Raw genomic sequence first — 21,247 nt, forward strand, 5'->3', positions numbered from 1 at the left:
TGTATAAACCTCTATAAAGTCACCCCTCCCCCACTGATGCTCCAGGACAAATAGCCCCAGTCTATTCGGCTTCTCCCTATAGCTCAAATCCTCCAACCTTGGCAACATCTTTGCAGATCTTTTCTGAACCCTTTCAAGTTTCAAACATCTTTCATACCTCAGGGAGACCAGAACTGAATGCAGTATTCCAAAAGTGGGCTAACCAATGTCCTGTACAGGTGCAACATGACCTCCCAACTCCTATACTCAATGCACTGACCAATAAAGGCAAGTATACTAAACACTGCCTTAACTTATCCTGTCAACCTGTGACTCCACTTTCAAGGAACTATGAATCTTCACTCAGGTCTCTGTTCAGCAACATTCCCAGGACCTTACTATTGTGTACAAGTCCTGCCCTGATTTGCCCTACCAGAATGTCTTACCTCACGTTTATCTAGATTAAACTCCATCTGCCACTCTTCAGCACATCTCAACAAGGTCCTGTTGTACTCTGAGGTAACCTCCTTCCCTGTCCGCTACACCACAAATTTTGGTGTCATCTGCCAAGTTACTAAGCATACCTCCTATATTCCCATTGAAATCATTTATATAAATGTCAAAAAGCAGTGGACCCAGCACTGATCCTTGCGTACACCACTGGTCACAGGCTTCAGCCCAAAAAAAAAACCCTTCACCATCATCTGTCTCCTACCTTCGAGCCAGTTTTGTATCCAAATGGCTATTTCTCCTGTATTCCATTTGATCTAACCTTGCTAACCAGTCTACCTCACCGAACCTTGTCGAATACTATACTGAAGTCTATATAGACAACAAGCATCACTCTGCCTTCTTCAGTCCTCTTCGTCAACTCAACCAAGTTATTGAGACACACTTTCCCATGCACAAGGCAATGCTAACTATCCCTAATCAGGTCTTACCTTTCCAAATGCGTGTGAATTCTGTCCCTCGGAATCCCCTCCAACAACTTGCTTGCCACTGACGTCAGGCTCACCGATGTATAGTTCTGTGGCTTTTTCTTACCACCTTAATGGCACCACATTAGCCAACGTCCAGTCTTCCACCACCTGACCTGTGGCTATCGATGATATAAATAGCTCAGCAAGGGATCCAGCAATCATTTCCTTAGCTTCCCACAAAGTTCAAGGGTACACCTAATCAGGTCCCAGGGATTTATCCACCTTTATGCATTTTAAGATATCCAGTACCACCACTTCTGTAACTTGAGCACTTTTCAAGACATTGCTATTTATTTCCCCAAGTTCTTTAGCTCCCGTATCCTTCTCCACAGTAAGCAGTGATGCAAAATACTCATTTAGCATCTCCCGCAGTTTCAAACAGGCGGCCTTGCTGATCTTTAAGTTGGACTGTTCTCTCCCTAGTTACTCTTTTGTCGTTAGTGTATTTATAGAATCCCTTTGGATTCTCCTTAACCCTATTTGCCAAAGCAATCTCATGTCTCCTTTTTACCCCTCCTGATTTTCTCTCAAGTATACTACTGCACTTATACTCTTACAGGAATTTACTCAATCCCTGCTGTCTATTTCTGACATATGCTTCCTTTCTTTTTCTTGACCACGGCCTCAATTTCTGTAGTCATCCAGCACTCCCTGTACCTACCAGCCTCCCATTTCACCCTAAGGGGAACAAACAGTCTCCGTACATTCGTTATCTCATTTTTGAAGTCTTCCCACGTTTCAGCCGTCCCTTTACCTGCAAATATCTGCCCCCAATCAACTTTTGAAAGTTCTTAATACTGTCAAAATTGGCTTGACTCCAATTTAGAACTTTTAACTTTTTGATCAGCTCTATTCTTTTCCATAACTACTTTAAAATAAATAGAATTATGCACTGGCTCCAAAGTAATCACCCACTGACACCATAGTCACTTGCCCTGCCTTATTTCCCAAGAGAAGGTCAAGTTTTGCTCTTTCTCTAGTATGTGCATCCACATACTGAATAAGAGAGTTTTCTTGTGCACACTTAACAAATTCTTCTCTGTCCATGCTTTAACATAACACTTATGTATATTTATCTTGTCAACTTTATATTCATCAATCACATTTGGTTAATGATGCAAAATAATCTTGTAGAAAGAGCGGCTACTTGCACTTACCAGCAGATTAAAATTATAAATGATTAGAATTGCCCTCAACAATTTGCCAACTACAAGTTTTTGCATAGCAGCCTGAAAGGAACTCAGAATTAGCTCTCTGTTCCAGGCTCTGCAGGTAGTATCATAAAAAAAATACAGCTGTTTTTGTAAGGCTGCAGAGTATCTACAGATAAAAGGGATAGTTGACCCATACTTATTCAGTATTGCCAAGTTAAAAACACAATTCCCCTTTCTATTCCTCATCTCAGTCTTGTACTAAAGTTTTCACTGACATTATTCTGTCTGAAGGTCACTTTGTGTTTATCATTTTGTATAGTGAAGCTACATTGTTCCTAAATTCTCCCAGCACCAGAGTAAACCATTGGTCTGACAGTCTTGTCATTCCTTGGCAATAGTCGTCCAGATTTGTCTTGCTTGCCCTATTAAACATCAAGTATATTTTTTGTAGCCTTTGATCATAATTTGCTTGAGTACCAATAACCAGCCTGTTGGATCATGTCTGGATTAATGCAGAACCTGTGTATTTACTCTCTTGTTTGTTGCTATCGAAACTGAATATTAATTGAGATACTGTATAACTTGGGCACTTGTATAATTTCAATATGATCTATTCTGCTGTGATCTAGCAACTAGCAATATGATTCAGCATTTTGTTTGCTTTTTGAAAGAACATGTTTGTATGTTTATTGCTATGTTCCTTTACTAATATTATGTGGATTGAAGAAACCAGGAGTATGGTTTATGTATGGAATCTTTCAGAATCACAGCGGCAGAGGTTCTGTGCTGGTGGCTCTCGAAATTGGATTGTGTTTTTCTTGGGGTGGTGCATTGATCACAAACTAGTAGGATTGAGAAGTTCACTAAGAAATACCTTTTTAAGATCAATTTCTTTTTGCAGAGTGGGAGGAATCTTTATCCTCTTGATTGCACGTACTATAAGTTCTCTTTCTTTAAAGTACAGTTTTAAGAATTTACAAAAGTCTCTTTTCATGAGAGGTTACAATCGGGTCCATAGATCCATTTTGAAATTCCAAATATCCGTATGGTGGCTGCACTTGCGGATTGTCAAGCAAAGGAATTGAAATGGCTATTAGCACTTTTCCAGTACTAAATTAAGTATCAGCGAGACTTTAGTATGAATGTGTTTGAAAGATTGATCCAATGGTAACTTGATTCTGTGCTATTGCTAAATGTTAAAATGTAAACTTCAGATTCCTGTTTTTCTTACAGATTTAAACCACAGTGGTTTGGGATCGCATTATGAAAACTCTCACTGGGGACCCGTCTCTACCAATGGTGACTCTTCTTCAAATTGGGATAAAGTTATTGTAGACGGGTCTGACAAAGAAGCCTGGCCTTCAATCACTGGCAGTGACCCAGAGTTGGCTTCAGAATGTATGGACGTTGACTCTGCTTCAAGCTCTGGGTCAGAGAAGAACCTCAATATCATGGCTTCGGGGAGCACAGATGGTGATAGCAACAGAACAAGCAGTGGAAATGGTTCTTCAAGTCAGTTTGTAGTTGGAAATGTCGGCAATAATGTAGGAAATGGAAGTATTAATGGGCCTTGGGGAGGACCTCGAGGCCCTTTGTCAAGCACATGTCAGGTTTCATCAGAAAACGGAGATGGCAAACCAGAAAATGACCATGGTAAACTGAATGCTTGGGGCAGCATAGGTTCCACATCAACTACCAACCTGGGCGGTTGGCCTGTTTTAGAAAATGATGGAAATGCTGTGCAAGGACCTATGCCAGGTAGCAATTCTGGCAACAATGTTCAACGTAGCACTGTAGGTCAAATCCTAAATAATCAGAGTGTTAATATGGAACTGTCAGTTCATGGTTCTTGGGAAGGTATGCAGGAGAATTCAGATGTAGAAGTTAATGGTACAAGGAACATTTCATTCAGTGGTCAACCTCAAAATCTTAACACTGAAATGAATGGACCAAATAACACTACTAACCCTTTGACCTCTAGCTTACCAAACTCTACTAGTTCGATGCAGACAAGTGAACTGCCTAAACTTACAGGGCCTGGGGCCTGGGGTGTACCCTTAGGAATGAGCACAGTAAACCCATCTCAGCTTCAGGCCACTTCAATTACAAATGGCACTTCCGTTTCTAAACCAGGCAATGGAGGAATTGGCGAAGGAATGAACAGTGGGTCTAATGGTACTACTTGGGGTACATCTGGCACTAACTACTCTGGAGAAAAATGTCCAGGCTTGAGCAGTAATTTGGGACAAACTTGTGGCGACACTGTGAATGCAACTGTAGCACAATCTGCTGTCAATGGATCTGGGAGTACTGTCTACAGAAGTAATGGTGGAAGCAATCGAGGGGGAGTTGCTTGGGAATCTGGTGTGGTCAACACCCATAATATGAGTTGGGGGGCAGGGAATAATACAGGCTCCGGGGGGACTAGAAGAGTCTGGGGAAACTTGGCACCAAACGCGAACACTGGCACTAATATCTCAAATGGGGAATGGAGCAAACTGCCTAACAATCAGCATTCCAATAATGGTCTAAATGGAAGTTGTAACAGGAAGGGAACAAATGGATGGAAAAGTCTAGATGATGCTCTTTGTGGTCAAAATCAGAATTCTACGTGTCAGCCAAGTGAACAGAACAATATGTGGGTTAGAACTCCATCAACGTCAGGTACAGCGGACAGTGAAGGGAGCACAGAGAGCACAGGGAGTCGACATGATAGAATGAGTGTGGGAAGTGGTGATGGCAATAGCAGACGTGGTGAAAAAAGGAAACCTGATCAACCTGGAATGGTCCAAAGTATTCTGACTAGAACTGACTTGGACCCACGTGTCCTTTCCAATACAGGTTGGGGGCAGACTCCAATCAAACAAAACACTGCCTGGGATATTGAACCTTCAGCAAAGAGTGAGAAAAAAACTGACAATGGAACAGAAGCCTGGGGAGGTTGTGTTTCTCAAACTTCTAACTCAGGGGGGTGGGGGGATGGGCCTGGCCCTATCAGTAATGATACCTCATCAGTATCTGGATGGGGCGATCCAAAGTCTGCTACAGTCTCTTGCAACACAGGGTGGGGAGACACCAAAGGCTCGAGCAGCCAAGGGGGTTGGGAGAATAATTCTGCTGCTACAGGATTGGTTAAGAGTAATCAAACGTGGGGAGGTAATAAAGAAGACAAGTCAGCTGCATGGAATGATGCACAAAAGGTCAAGCAAGGATGGGTTGATGGGCAGAAATCAAACCAAGGCTGGGGAATTTCTGGAGTTGATGGATGGGGAGAAAATTCAAGGAATGGCCAGTGGGCGGATTCCCAGAAGAGTAATTCAGCCAACTGGGACAATGATGGTGATAGATCTGGGAGACCAGGCACAGGCCGAAGCACTTGGGCAAGTAGCAACAGTTCAAACCCCAATGGTACTTCAGGCTGGGGTGAGCCTGCCAAACCGAATAGCTCTGCAGACTGGACTAAGCAGCAGGACAGTAATGGCTCTTGGGGAGCTGCACCACCACCTAATAAATCCTCTGGCTCTGGCTGGCTCAATGGCCCAATGCCAGCTCCGTCAAAAGAGGAAGAACCTACGGGCTGGGAGGAACCTTCTCCAGAGTCTATTCGCCGCAAAATGGAAATTGACGATGGCACCGCTGCCTGGGGTGACCCGAGCAAGTATAACTACAAAGGTGTGAATATGTGGAACAAAAACACACACAGTAGTGGCAACAACTCCGAGCAGCCAGCGCAGGTTCAGCCCCCGCCAGCACTGCAGCAGACGCCGCCACAACAGTTGCCACAGCAAATGCCACCGCCAAGTGCCATGCAAAACAAAGAAAACAGTGGCTCTGGTAAGTTTAACACTGATTCACACCTTCAGTGAAACGAAGAGTGAAATTTGAGGTTCTAATTTGTTCTGTTCTCTACAGTGTATTTGCAAATCTTAATGAGAAATTGGACTGTATCAGTTCCAGTACCTCGACCTGTGTATCTATTGTGTACATACGTTTGTTTATTAATTCCTTGCTACACTCTCAGATCTAGTCGTTAAAAATGTTCGGCTGTGATGAGTGTGTATTTCCCAACAGGGTGGATTTTGTTTCTGTCTGGTTAGTTTCTGTGAAAGGTCTGAATGAAATTCAGAATTTTAAAAACTGCATTAGGATTTTGAAATTTGCATCGTTTGGAAGAATTATTTATTTTGAGTCTGTAGATGAAGTTTTTTAAATGATTGGAATATCCGTTACTCTTATTGGATTTAAAAACAGAGTTTAATTTTCATTGAATGCTACTTCCCGTTCATAAACCTATGACATGTACAAATATGACCAGATGGGCTATGTGTGAGAATTTGCTGGTAAATTAGATGGATTTATTTACCCAAGCATGTTGTCCAATTCATCCGATACTAATGCGTTCCTTTTTCTACTGTTTCTTTTGAGATCATGTTATCTCAGTGTGCCTGCATAGATCTCTACAGGAACCAGCAACGTACATGGAACCATAGATGTTCTGCTGAGAGAGTTTAAGGACTTCTGGGTCAAATTAAAACGCAGAACATCAGAAGTAGAGAGAGTCTGGATTGTGACCTGAGTCTCATGCCATTTGGCATAGGGTCAAGTAGATTAGACAATGTGCAGCTGGGAAGAAATGGTTACGATTCATGGGGTACTGGTACCTGTACTAGGCTGTTCTATTAGGATAGACTGTACTGGGACCAATGTGCTGGCAATTCACATGACCTTAGCCACAGATAAGGTATACACTAAAGAGCTGAAGGACCATTTAAAATCTAAAGGGAATAATCAAGGCAATCCAGGAGTGCAGCACCTTGGGTAAAGACAAGCAGAGTGGAATGGCGTCTGTGAATGAGGTCTACTTTCTGCTGTTACTTCTCAGGTTCTTGTGCTGCCTTTATACTCGTGACATTGGATACCAATGATCCTTGACTGTATTTTGGTTTCAGCAGAAGCAAGGTGATTCACTTTTTTTACTTTTCTGCACCTGTTCCCTTAATCTGGTCCATTTCGTGAGCCTGTGATTAGAGCTATTGTTGTCTCTCTGTCTCTCTGTCTCTCTTTGCCTCTGGCCCTGAACTCTGCTCAGTGCTTTTCCAGTTATAGCCTCTTATAGTTTGGGTTTAATTGTATTAAGTCTGCTGGTAGTATCTTTAGCTGCCTAGGCTGTGGTCTTTGGAGTCCATTTGTTAAACCTCTATCTCTCAAGCATTCCATTTATTTCTCCTGGTTTAAGACACACTTCTTAAAAAAATTAAGTTTTTGGTCATATGTTCTAATACCTTCTCTTGTAATCGTGTTAGTTTTTATAATGCTTCAATTAAGCATTTTGAGACATTTTCTTTATTAAACACACCATATAATTAACAATTGTCTAATTATGGTTAACCATAGTTTAATAGACAAAAACATACCGTAGTGTAGCTATTGATAATGGGCCCAGTTTCAGCCCTTGGGTATATGGTACTATTTATGATAGGTTGACGGTATGGTGGTAATTATAATGTCAAAGACTAATTGTAGTTAGGTTTTCAAATGAGCAAGTGATAAGAGCAAGCCACTTAGCCCTTCAAGCCTGATCTGCCATTCAATAAGATCATGTCTGATCTGATTTTAGTCTCCACTCTATATTACTGCATACCTGCAATAATCTTTCACACTTTGATAATCCAGAATCTGTCTACCTCAGCCTTAAAAGTTTCAATGATTCTGTATTCACTGCCTGTTCTGGAAGAAAATTCCAGAGACACTCGACCTTCTGAGAATTTTTTTTGTTCCTCGTGTGTCTTAATTGGGAGACTTTTTAGACAGGTGCTAGTTTTATAATCTTTCGCACAGAAAGAAACATACTTTCCTCATGTGCCTGGTCAAGTCCCCTCAGGATCATCTTTGTTTCGTTTAAGTCATCTCTCGCTCTTCTAAGCTCAAATAAAAACCAAGCCTTTTTTTCATAAGGCAATCCCGTCATTCCACGTATTCGTGTAATAAACCTTCTCTGAGCTGCTTCCAGTGCGTTAGCATCCTTCTGTAAGTACAGTGACCACTGCACGCAGTATTCCAGATGTGATCTCTGTAATGCCATGTATAACTGAATCATAAACTCCCTACTCTTGCATTCAGTTCCTCACAATGAAACACAACATTCTCATAGCTTTCCTGATTGCTTGCTATACCTGCACACTAACCACCTGTGATTCATGCACTTGGACACCCAGATCTCTCTGTATCTCAGAGCTCTTCAACTTCTCGTCATATTGGTACTATACCTTTTTAAATCTTTCTGCCAAAATGGACAGTTTCTCACTTTCCCACATTATGCCCCATTTGCCAGATCTTTGCCCACTCTCTTAATCTATCTATATCCCTTTATAGGCTCCTTATGCCCTCTTCACAACTTGCTTTCCTACCTACCATTGTACCATCAAATTTAGCGACCAGACCTTCAGTCCCTTCATCCAAATTAATTATATAAATTGTAAAGAATTGAGTCCTCAACACCTACCTCGTGATGCACCCATGATATCCTGCCAGCCTGAAAAAGACCTATCTTTTCTTACTTGGTTTCTTGTTAGTCTTCTATCCATGCCAACATGTTATCCCAATATCATTAGCTTTTAATTTTCACAATAACCTTTGAGACACTTTATCGAATGCCTTCTGGAAATCCAAGTATTCACTGGTTCCCCTGTATCCACAGCAAAAGTTACTTCTTCAAAGAACTCCAATAAATCATAAATATGATTTCCTCTTGATACAACCACATATCAGCTGTGCCTGGTTATCTTGAACTTATCCATACACCTGGTATATAACATGTTTAATGAAAGCAGCTATCATTTTCCCCATGATAGATGTTAAGCTAACTGGCCTATAGTTTCCAGCTTTCTGCGTGTCTCCCTTTTTTGAATAAGAGTTACATTAGCTATTTTCCAATCTAAATGAACCAGCCCCAAATCTAATGAGTGTTGGAAAATTAAAATCAGCATTTCAACGATCTCGCTACTCCTCCTTTTAAGACCCTAAGATGAAATCCATCAGCTTGATAACTTGCAGTTCCAGTGGTTTACTTGGTACTACTTCTCTGGTAATTGTAATTTTCTTGAATTCTTTCCTCCCTTTTTCAATTTGAACTATTTCTGGGATGTTACTTGTGTACTCCCTGGTGAAGACCAATGCAAAATACCTGTTCAATTTGTTTGTCATCTCCTTATCCTCCATTACTAATTTTCTGTAGGAATAATTTCACTATATTTTCTAATTCCTGTTTTATGTTGAGCAGTGTATATTTTATTTACATAGTTTGTTATGCTGGTGTGGCCAAATACGTGTTCAATCTGGTTCAGAGATTCAAACCCTGTTTCTTGGCACCAAAACTACTAGCCTTTAACTCTGCAACGCAATCCACACATGAACTATTTTTAACAGAACTTCCCCAGTGCTTAGTGTCCATTTGTGCTGTCTTCAGTATCCTGAATGTCAATCTGTGTAAATTTCAACTTAATCAAACCCTTTTACCAGTCATCACCTATTCTTACCACCCCCCCTAATTGTAACCCATTATTCAGTACATTGAATTCAGACTTCGTTTCCCTTCATTTAGCTTCATTTACAAATCCCTGTATGACCTTGCTCTGTTCTATCTCTGCAACAATGCATATTAGGAAATGTCCTTTAGTCTTTTGATCCTCGCTCCCTACTGTCCTTCCACTTTTGTCCTGACATTCTAAACCATATCTATATCTTTGCTTAGTGAATCATTTCTCGTAGAAGGTATTTAGCCCATTTCGTCTCTGCTGGCTTTCTAAGTGCTACCACTTATCTGCACGCTGTCCGGTGTAGTTTTTCCTCTTCGATGTGGTATCTAATGTCATTTTATGACACTTGAAACTGGTGCCATCATCCTCTTAAACTACAAGAAATGTAGTTTTCTCCTCCCTGAATTTTTTTCCCATCCTTCTCTGCTTTAAGGAGAAAAACTAAGTATTTTCTCATCTTCAAATATTGTCAAACTTCCCACAAAATGAAACTCTTAATCGACTACATAACTTTTTCTGCCTGTTCTTTAATTTTCGTTGAAGTGCTGAGGAATTGTTTTCTCTCTTGGATTATTTGTTCTCAGGATCCAGAGGCTTAGATTCTTGTCACTTTCTGCATTTTTCAGGGTGTATTAAGTTGACATTCTGTTCACCGTGCCTACAGGATTGGCATTGCAACTGGGGAAAGTAGTTCTTTTATTCATTTGTGGGATGTGGGCATTGCTGGCTGGCTAGTATTTATTGCCGTCCCTAGTTGCCTCCTTTAACCACGCAGTCCACCTGATGTGTAGTTCATGTCACAGTCCAGACTAACAGGTAATTCTGTTCACAATATCAAAAGATTTCGTACACTTTGCATTTCAAATCTAAATTCAGTTTTCAGCGTCACATAAATTAATTCTGTTTCATGAAGCTAACCATTTAATAACATTCGCATTTCAATGATTTTTTCTTTCTTTTCCTCTGCTAATGCACCTCATGTCAGTGAATTAGTGAGCTGTTGGAACCCTTAGCACATAAACACTCTGTTGCATTCAAGACACGCATCACATTCTTGAGATGGTTAACTCAATCACCACAATCCCTAATGCCAAATATTTTACAATGGACATTGAAGGTCTGTACAGAAATATAGAGATAAGCTTGCTGTCAAAATATCTTCTAATAAATTTCCCCATCCTGACAGGCTAGACAAAGCTATGTTCCGGCTTCTGCATTTTGGCTTAACAGAAAACAAAAGCAGAGTGAAGATGCACCCTGCGCTAAGGGAGTTTTGTTGCACAGTGGTAGTGTCCCTGCCTCTGAACCAGAAGGTCTTGGTTCAAGTCTCACTTGATCTAGAGGTGTGTCATAACATGTCTGAACAGGTTGACTTAAAAATATCTACAACCTGTCACAAATTGTAGTGATATAGAAAGTAGAATGTGCAAGTATTTAAAAAGTCTTTAAAATGACGCACACTTGAACACAGGACTGACCTTATAAGTCAAGATTGTGTGAATAATGCAATGTAGTCTATAATATCTGATGTAAACAGCCCCTAGATCCTATTTATAAATATCTAGTGTAAACAAAGTATTTTAGGGACGAGACTTGCAGGGTGTCTTAGTGCCATTGGAACACAGAATGAGGACCAGTCTATAAAAATGCATTTCATGCAATTTGAGTTTCACTTCTTGGAAACTGTGGAGTGTGAAACTAATATGAATGGAATACCACCATTAAGAAGACAGAATGGATTTGGAAATTAATATCACTGTTGCCAAATTGTTTGAATCAAGTATATGGCAGGACAGTTTTCACCCAGACTTAAGCATGTGTACAAATCCCCTACTTGACAAGGATTCCTAATCCCATGGGTTTATTAATGTGAGCCAACTTTTTTGGAAATAATATTAAAAACTGAAGTTGCGAAAGCTTATTTACCTTGTTTATCTGAACTCAGCTATAAACCTCAAAAACAAATACTGCTTTAACTTATTTAGGTTATTGTAGCTGAATAGTAGAAGCAATTTCTTGCCATACTTCAAAACTAAATAATTTGGTAACTATAGCAGCAAGACCAGGCGGAGTGACTGCTTCAGTTCCCCCTCTTGCCTTTACTGCTGCCCCTGTTGTTGTCTTTTGAACAGCTAGAGCAGGGGAATGGGAGCCTATGATTGGAAGAGCTGGAGCAGTTAGCCTTGTGGGGTGGGGGGTGGGTGGTGAAAGAGTCTGTAATTGGAGGAGCAACAGCTCGATCTGTCTCTCTTTTAAATTTGTGTGGCTTTTGGCTCTGTCATTTCTTGATTTATGCTGTGACCTATGGTGTAGCAGCTGTTGCGGAGTTGCAAATACTCACACCAGTGATTTCCTTTGGTATTTCTTCTGTGTCTTGGTCTCCTGAACCAAGATCATTGCTCATTACTGATCTCCTCTTTTATTTACAGAGCTACCCCGCTCACTTTCCTTTTTCTTTTCTTTTCTTTTGTGTTATCAACTTCTGTCTTTATTACAAATGCTATGAGCATTTGCGTAATGAGGTTTTAATTCTGTCTTTTCAACCTGTATCCCCTGCTAAGACCTTTGTTTGATGCATTCTTATCATTTTTATAGTCTAAGCTTTTCATACTCTGGTTATCGCTACCTGTTTTTTACCTTCCACTATTGCCTTATTCGTTCTTGTACATTGAGGGATAATTATTCATGCAAGGAGTGAAAAGGGTGGAGTATCAGAGAGGTTACAATGCTGGGTATTTTGAGATGAAGGGTAGCATAGGTTTTGAAAGGTAAGGATAAAATTAGAACTGGTGAAGATGAAGTTGTGGTTTGAAGTATCATGATGAAGAAGCCAAGGAATCCTTGGTGAGGCTGAACAACCTCATTTATTGTTATTGTTCAAGTGCTATTAAATGGTAGCACATGGGTCTATTGGACAGAGGTATTATTGCTCAGCTGTCTACAATGAGGCACAGGTGTTCGTTTGGAGACTGACTATACAAATAATTCAGGTTTACTCATCTAGGAATTGACTGAGTGGTGTTAGGTCTTCCTTGGATAGATTGTTCCAAGCGGGAAAGAAATTAGACTTAAAACATGCACAGTAATAAGGGTGTTGGCAAGTAAAGTGCCAAGAAATGTAAACATCTGTTATTCTGTACTTTAAAGCCTCTTGTACCAATCTACTGGACCTTTAGTGTAGTGGCTAATGTACTAATTCAGCTGGCTGAATTCTACCTTGTGGGAAATAATACCATCTAGAGGGATGATACAAAGGACATCCACTGGCCTCATCAGGAACATAGTAAAGATTTTACGGTTTAAATTACAGCTGTCTTCTATGCTTGCTATAAATTTAAAAGTTAATTGGTCAATTGTATAGTACAGTTGACCACTTGCATCTTTGAATCATAGAATAGTTACAGAACAGAAAGAAACCTAATAGACCCATCTAATCCATATGAGCTGTCCTCGAGCACAGCTCAGCTTGATTCACCACTTGCCCTCCTTTCCTTGTAGCCTTGCAAATATTTTCTGATGGTTATTCAGTTCTCTTTTGAAAACCATTGATTAGAATTTGCTTCGCTACTGCCAGGTAGTGCATTCCTTTCCTAATTACAAGCTGTTCAAAAAAACGTTTCTTCCATGTCTCCCTGATTCATTTGCCAATCACATTAAGTTGTGTTTACTGGTTCTTTCTACCTAGTCTGTCTGACTCTACATAACTTTAAATACTTCAGGCAAATTTCCTCTCAACCTTCTCTCAGGTGATCAGTTCTAGTTTCCATATTCTACCTGTGTAACTGAAATCGTTACTCTGGATCCATTCTCAAATCTTCTGTATTTCCTCTAATACATCCATCTTATTCTTCCTAAAGTAAAGTACCTAGAATTGAACAAAGTACTGCAGTTGAAGCTGATTAGCTTATCTTTGTCTTTACTTTCTATACTGTGCTTGTATTTGTCAAGTCTGGAATTACTTATGCCTTATTAACCCTTTTCTCAACTTGCCCTGCTATTTTCATAGATTTGTAGATGTATATCCCCAGGTTCCTCTATTCCTGCTGTTCTTTTCGAATTGTATCCTTTTTTATATTGCCTTTCTTCTTTCTTCCTAATTCACGTATCTCTACATACAGTATAATCTGCTGTGTCCATTCTTTCTGCCAGCCTGTATAAGTTATCTTGAAGTCTACCACAGCCTAGCTCCTCAGTTTACATTACTTGCAAGTTCTGTCATCTTATTAATATAGATCAGTAAAGCAGTGGTCCTAAAACCAATCACACAGGAACTCCACTTCATGCTGTCCTCTGAACTCCAAAGCAACTGTTCATTGCTACTGTTTTCTGTCATTTGGCTAGTTTTGTATCCATGCTGCTGCTGTCCTTTTCATTACATTAGCTTTGTTGATGAGCCTGCTACGTGATACTTTGGGGGACCTTTGGAATTCTACGCACATCAACTTCATTGCCCTCATCAACAAAAAAGCCTGCAAAGTAAATAAACGTAGTTTGCCTTTAAGAAAAGCCAGCTCGGATATTTTTTTAATTAATCCTCATTTGTCCAAGCAACTGTTGAGTTTATTCTGGATTATAATTTCTAAAAGTTTTCAAACCACCAGGGTTAAATTAACTGGCCTGTAGTTGCTGGGTTTAATTATGCACCCGTTTATGAACAAGTGTGAAACATTGCGACTCACCATTTCTGTCATCAGCCCTACTAAGGAGGACTAAAAGATATTGACCAGTGGCTCTGCAATTTCTACTTTCATTATCCTCAGATGTATGTGGGGGGTGACCTTAGAGTTTTATAAAAACTTGAGGGGTGTGGATAGTGTGAATAGTCAGTCATTTTCCTAGTGGGGAGAAAGTCTCAAACTACAAGGCATAGATTTAAAGTGAGAGAGGAAAGATTTAAAAAGGACCTATCGGGTAACTTTTTCATGCGAGGGTGAAGCGTGTACAGAATGAGCTGCCAGAGGAAGTGGTGGAGGCAGGTATAGTTACAACATTTTAAAAGACATCTGGATCGGTACATGAATGGGAAGGGTTTAGAGGGATATGGACTAAATGCTGGCAAATGGGACTAGGTTACACTGGGATGTCCAGTCAGTGTGGATGAGTTGAACTGAAGGGTCTGTTTCCGTGCTGTATGACTATGACTCTACCTGGTCCTGGTGACTTGTCAATTGTAAGTACAGCCGTTCCAATATGTCCCTTCTCAATTTTAGTCCACACAGGATCTTAACTACCGCAACTTTCACTGACATCGTTTTTGGGTGCACAGCGCTAATTCCATATCTCAATCATGCCTCTAACTCAGTGCATCAATATGCTTTTTGGTTCCTAATTGGCTGTACTTTTTTTTACAACCATCCTTTTTACTTCTTGTGCCCTAGTGGAAGACTTTTGGAATCCCTTTTACATTGGCTGCCAGTCTTTTCTCATACTTTCTCTTTAGGGCCATAGTAACAGAAGTACCCCATTCAGCCTGTTCTTAGAACATAGAACAGTACAGCACAATACAGGCCCTTTGGTCCACGATGTTCTGCCGACCTGTTATCCTACTGAGATCAGTCTACCCTGCACAGCCCACGTTTTACTATTCTCCATGTGCCTATCCAAGAGTCGCTTAAAAGTCTCCAAATTATCTGACTCCACTACCACTGCTGGCAGCGCATTCCACATGCCCACCACTGTCTGTGTAAAAAACCTACCTCTGACCTCTCCTCTATACCTTCCTGCAATCACCTTAAAATTATGCCCCCTCGTAATAGTAATTTCCACCCTGGCAAAAAGTCTCTGACAATCCACTCTATCTATGCCTCCCATCATCTTGTATACCTCTACCAAGTCACCTCTCATCCTCCTTCGTTCCAATGAGAAAAGCCCTAGCTCCCTCAACTTTTCCTCCTAAGACCTGCCCTCCAGTCCAGGCAGCATCCTGGTAAATCTCCTCTGCACCCTCTCTAAAGCTTCCACATCTTTCCTGTAATGAGGTGACCAGAACTGAACACAATATTCCAAGTGTGGTCTAACCAGAGTTTTTTAGAGCTGCAGCATGACCTCACAGCTCTTTAACCTCAATTCCCCTACCAATAAAAGTCAACACACCATACACCTTTACAACCCTGACAACTTGGGTAGCAACTTTGAGGTTCTATTCAGTTAGGTCATGGCTGATCATTAACCCCAAAACCACTCTCCTGTGCTATCCTCATATTTGTAGAAAACCTAGACACAGAAAATAGGAGCAGGAGTAGACTATTCAGCTCTTCATAAGAATATAAGAATTGGGAGCGGGAGTAGGCAGTTCATCCCTTTGAGCCCACTCTGCCATGGCTGATCTTGTCCTCGTCTCAACTCCACTTTCCTGCCTGCTCTCCATAGCCCTTTATCCCACTTTTCATCAGAAACATATCTGTTTCTTTCTTGAATCCCATAGATCTGATTGAACAAATGAAATTTGAATGCTGATTTTGACTATTATAAATTGTCAAACAGCTTTTAATATTTATGCTTGTTAATAATTTGTTTGTTAATTCAAATGGAATTGTAAACTTACCAGTATACCCAGCACAGGTAACAATTTGGAGATAGCAAGAACTGCCGATGCTGGAGTCAGAGACAACAGTATGGAGCTGGAGGAACACAGCAGGCCAGGCAGCATCAGAGAGGAAAGCTGACGCTTCGGGTTGGGATCCTTCTTCAGAAAAGTAGGGTCCTGACCCGGAACATCAGCTTTCCTGCTTCTCTGATGCTGCCTAGCCTGCTGTGTTCCTCCAGCACCACAGCTAACAATTTGTCCTGTGACATCCTTTGTGATTACTTTAGTCTTTCTTGGTTCAAATTCTCAGTCCAATCACTATGCCTCTCCTCTGAGATCCCGCTTTCGGTGCTGTATTGAATCTTCGAAAAGCTACAGAGCAGATTCAAAAGAATGGTGCTGGAATTTAAATACATACTTGAAGATGGGTTGCATAAACTTTGCTTTTATTCTCAAGTGTAGATGATTGGGAAGTGATCTAATTGAGTTCTTCGGAATGATGTGGAAGTTCCTTCAGATGGTGGTGAATCCCTGAAAAGGGGGTACAACTTGAAATTAGAAGTGATAGCTAGAGGTATTTTAACAAATGTAGTAGTCAGGCAGTAGAACCCTTTGCTTAAGGGTGCAGATGTTTGGTAATGGAAATAAAACGATTATTGTTAGTTAAATATTGAGAGCTAGGGAGCAAAGGCAGCAGAAATGGAGTTGAGGTACAGATCAGCTATGATCTGTGAGAATGCTAGAGCAAGCCTGCAAGGCTGAATGTCTTATTCCTTGAAATACTCAAACATGTCACTGGAGTTTGGCAAGTCACTTTGTTTTGATTACGAAGCTAAGTGTGGTTCAATTAGTTGGTTATTTCCCCTCCCAATCACTTAATCGATTAACAAAATCCTCTGGAAAAAGATAAATTTAATTATTTTATTTTAACTACTGCAAGAAATGATTGAACTGATGAGATGGGTTATAGAAGCTGCTTTGAATTTGTATCAAGACCTGCTAAGTGGAAGTTCAGCTTTTTTCCCTTCACCATATCAAATCTGCAATGGTTCCTGTTTCCCCACATCTCTTCTTCCAACTCTGGCCTGATGTATGACTGAGATTGTTAGTGCCCTGCTACGTTCACTAGAGTGCTGGGGTCTGAGGCATATAATGAGACCTCATGAGGCCTTAAGAGTTTCAGCCCTGTGTCATGGTGAAACATAGCCTAGCTGAATGCTGCCTCTTGGACAACTCTTGTACATAAGTTTACAATCCTCTTCTCTTGTCCAGATCTGGTGTTTGGGGAATGAGGCAGAAAAGATCTGATACAGCTACAGTGATGGCTCAGTAAAGACCATTTTTAGGTTGGTAGTGTATGCTGTGATAATTGATCCCAGCTGGGGGTGTTAGAGGCTACATACAATAAATATCACTAGAGAAAAAGCGAAAGAGAAACTAATGGTATGAAAAGCTGGCAAGTCCCTGGGAGCTGATGGATTTCATGGAAGGAAAGTAAAGGAAGTAGCTACTCAGTGGATGCACTGATGAGAATTCTTGGAACATTACTAAATTCTGGAAAAGGTCCCAAAGGATTAGAAAATTACGTCAACAAGGGAGGGAAGTAAAAATCAAGTAATCATAGGCCAGTTAGTTTAACATCTGCTATTGGGAAAATGTCAGCGTCTATTATAAAGGATGTAAAGGCAGAGCATATAGAAATACGTAATATCAAGCAGAGTCTGCTTGGCTTCATGAAGGGAAAGTCATACGTGTAAAATTGATTAGAATTCTTTGAGGTGGTAACGAGCAGGATAAATAAATGGGAATTGGTAGGTGAAATATATTTGGATTTCCAAAAGGTTTTTGATGAAGTACTGCACATAAGACTACTTAATAAGAACCCTTGGATAGAGGATTGACTAAGTTGGAATAAAACTGTCATTTTCAGGATAACATGCTGTAACTAGTGGTGTGCCACAGGGATCAATGCTGGGGCTACAGTTATTTGCAATATTTACTAACAACTTGAATGCAGAAAGTAAATGTGCTATTGCTAAGTTTGTGGATGACACAAATGGGAAGGCAAAAGAGGATCAGATGCAGTTTACACAGGAGTCCAGACAAATTAAGTGAATAGACCAAAAACATAGCAAATAGATTGTAATGTGGGAAAAATGAGACTGTGTGTTTTGGAAAAAAGTCTGAAAGAGCTGAATATTGTTTAAATGGGAAGAGTTTGGAGAAAGCTTCATCACAGGGATTTGGGGAAACTCATGCTCAAATCTTAAAAAAATTAATATCCAAATTCAGCCTATTTGGAAGGCAGATGGTCTGTTGGCCTTTTAGAATAGTGTTGTTTAAAAAAAGGGAAGTTATACAAGGCACCAGTCAAATCACACTAGAATTGTGAACATGTTTAGTCCCCATTTAAGGAGACATATAATAATGTTGGATACAATCTGTAGGAGGTTCAGTAGGATGATTTGGGGTATGAAGAGATTTTGAGTAGAGGTTGAGTGGATTGGGTATGAATTCATTGGAGTTTAGAAGAATGAAAGGAACCTTAATTGAAACAAGTAAGATTCTTAGGCTTGATCGGTAGTTACAGAGCGGTGGTTTCCTCTTGTGGAACAGTTGAGGCAAGAGGGCATAATCTCAGAATAATGGGTCACCCTTAAGAGATGAAGAAATTCTTCTGAGGATAGTGAATCTGTAAAATTGTTTACTGCAGAGAGCTGTCAAATTTGGGTAATTAACATTTTCAAGGCTGAGGTAAATTTTCAATTATTAATGGTATCAAGGATTATGGGGAAAAGGGCAGGTAAGTGGAGTTGAGGTATATCAGATCAACCATGATCTCATTGGCGAAACAGATTCGATAAAACATAGGAGAGGCCATTAAATTTATGGGATAATAAGTTGTTCTACCCAGTGAAAGTAAGATGAAAATTGCTACTTGGAGGAGGCTGTGCTGTATTTCATAGTAACAGATTTATCTGGAGAAAATGCTTTTTGGTAAATGGGGATAAGAGGAAAACTGTTTTGTGCCTGGGTATTGTGTTAGTGAAAGTGATGTACTACATTTGTTTTATGTATGCCCTGTGCAGACTGCAACTTCAGAAGTTAGGAGTGTTTGCATAGTTTTTCTTCCAAATGCCCTTCTCAAATAAAAAGTACAACTTCTTAATTTTAGCACTAAAACATCAGAGCAGTTTGTGTTGACAAGAATATCACCTGAGCCCTTTTTGTTTAATTTTGTGTTTAATAAAGGTTGGGGAGACCCTTGCAATGTTCAGACAAACTCTGAATCCTCTTGGGGAGAGCCACCAGCTCTAACTGCAACAGTGGACAATGGAACCGCAGCCTGGGGTCAACCCATGGATACAGGAACCAGCTGGAGAGAGCCAGTTAATGACAATGCTGGTACCTCTGGATGGGGTAACACCCCAGCTGCCCCACCACCTCCAAATAGACCTGGTAAAACTCTTAATATTTTGTCATTTCCACTGGGTGCATATTTTGAGAGGAGGTGTGAATCATTATGCATTGGGGCTTTGAGTAATAAGTTCCATCACAAGTTTAATTTATTGTACGTAGCATTAAACCTTACCTAATGTTCATTTAAATTATCAAGTATGCCGTCCTCCATTTCATTTAACCCCTTTTGCCAATTGTGTAGATTCTGCTCTGAACATTCGATGCAAACATCTTGACTGTTTATAAAATGCCCTCAATTACCTTTGATTTCTTTACCCGATTTGTTTCCCCAGTGGTGAGAGCCTTTTGTGTTCAAGCACATGTTCAGATTGCCTGTCCTTAAGGCACTTCACATGTCAAGTCTGAAATAGGCAACTAGTAAAAACATGAAGTCAATTTTTTTCTCCCCCCTCATTGCCCATCTCATGGTCACCTCTGCAATCACCTAGAGTTCGTCAGCTTATAGTTTACATTGGGAAAATGAATATATATTTTTATGTAAATATAAAAAAAATGTAAAAATACACAGATTACTCGTCCTGTCTAGTATTACAAGAATATTCCTCCAAGGCACATTTATGACATATTGTCATCCTGGCTAGTAGTTGGGCCTTCCATTCTGGTGTTTAACATGGATGAATGTTGTAAGTAAATTATGGAAAACATTATTCCATCAGTTCAGACCAGAACAACATTGCTCATAAATGTTCACAGGCTTTGGTTTCTAAATGAGGGTGAGGGATAAATTCAGACCGCAGTTTTCTCAGTAGTTGTAATCAGTCATCTGTTCTTTACAGTGCCCAAACCTATGCAAGATGGCTGGGGTGATGAGGAAGCATCATTGCCAGGAACTCGTCACTCTAGCTGGGAGGAAGAAGAAGGAGAGTCTGTGATGTGGAACAGCAACATCTCACAGGATAACACCACCTCTTCAAACTGGACATCAAAAAAGATGGCTCAAAAGGTAGAGATTTTTGGCAACTATGTTGCTTACACCTATATCACTGACTTCAAAGATGTATATGGTTTTATGTCTCTTTGTTTTTTAAAGCACTCGCCAACTAACCTTGCGGACATTTATATGTACACACTGGATTTTCGTAGTACAATGAAACCCTGGAGTTGTTGCAGTCTTGGTCCCCATATTTAAGGGAGGGTATACTTGCATTCAAGGCAGTGCAATGAAGCTTCACTGGATTAATGTGTGTGTAGCCATACGAAGAGAGGCTAAGTATATTAGGTTAATATTCTGTGGAGCTTCAAAGCTTGAAGTAATTTCATTGAAATGTAAAAGATTCTGATGTGGCTTGACAGGATAAGAGGTTTGGTCCTCTTGCCTGAGAACAGGGTGCTGCCTCAGGATAAGGGACTAGTTTGGGACTTAAATAAAATACTCCTTCAGTCAGAGAGTTGTGAATTTTTGGATTTCTCTACCTCAAAAGGGTTGGATGCTCCATTGTTGAGTATTTTTAAGGCTGAAATAGACACAGACTTTCGGTGTCTCCAGGAAACAAATAATATGGGGGTAAATGGCAAAATGGTGTTGACACCAAAATCAACTACACTGTTATTGAATAGTGTTGCAGTCTGTATGATAGAGATTTTATTTCTTAT

General features: G+C 40.2%; 1 protein-coding gene across 1 annotated transcript in view; it reads left to right on the forward strand.

Moving 5' to 3' along the window:
- The window catches only part of LOC109910488 (trinucleotide repeat containing adaptor 6A), a 99,358-nt gene that overhangs the window by 52,819 nt on the left and 25,292 nt on the right, over positions 1–21,247 (forward strand). Inside the window, exons 5-7 of the mRNA XM_048609709.1 lie at positions 3,347–5,947; positions 19,427–19,633; positions 20,431–20,597. Coding sequence (XP_048465666.1) covers positions 3,347–5,947; positions 19,427–19,633; positions 20,431–20,597 — 2,975 coding nt within the window. The remainder of the gene's footprint in view (positions 1–3,346; positions 5,948–19,426; positions 19,634–20,430; positions 20,598–21,247) is intronic.

This window comes from Rhincodon typus, chromosome 21 (genome assembly GCF_021869965.1).
Source record: "Rhincodon typus isolate 14 chromosome 21, sRhiTyp1.1, whole genome shotgun sequence".
Lineage (NCBI taxonomy): Eukaryota > Metazoa > Chordata > Chondrichthyes > Orectolobiformes > Rhincodontidae > Rhincodon > Rhincodon typus.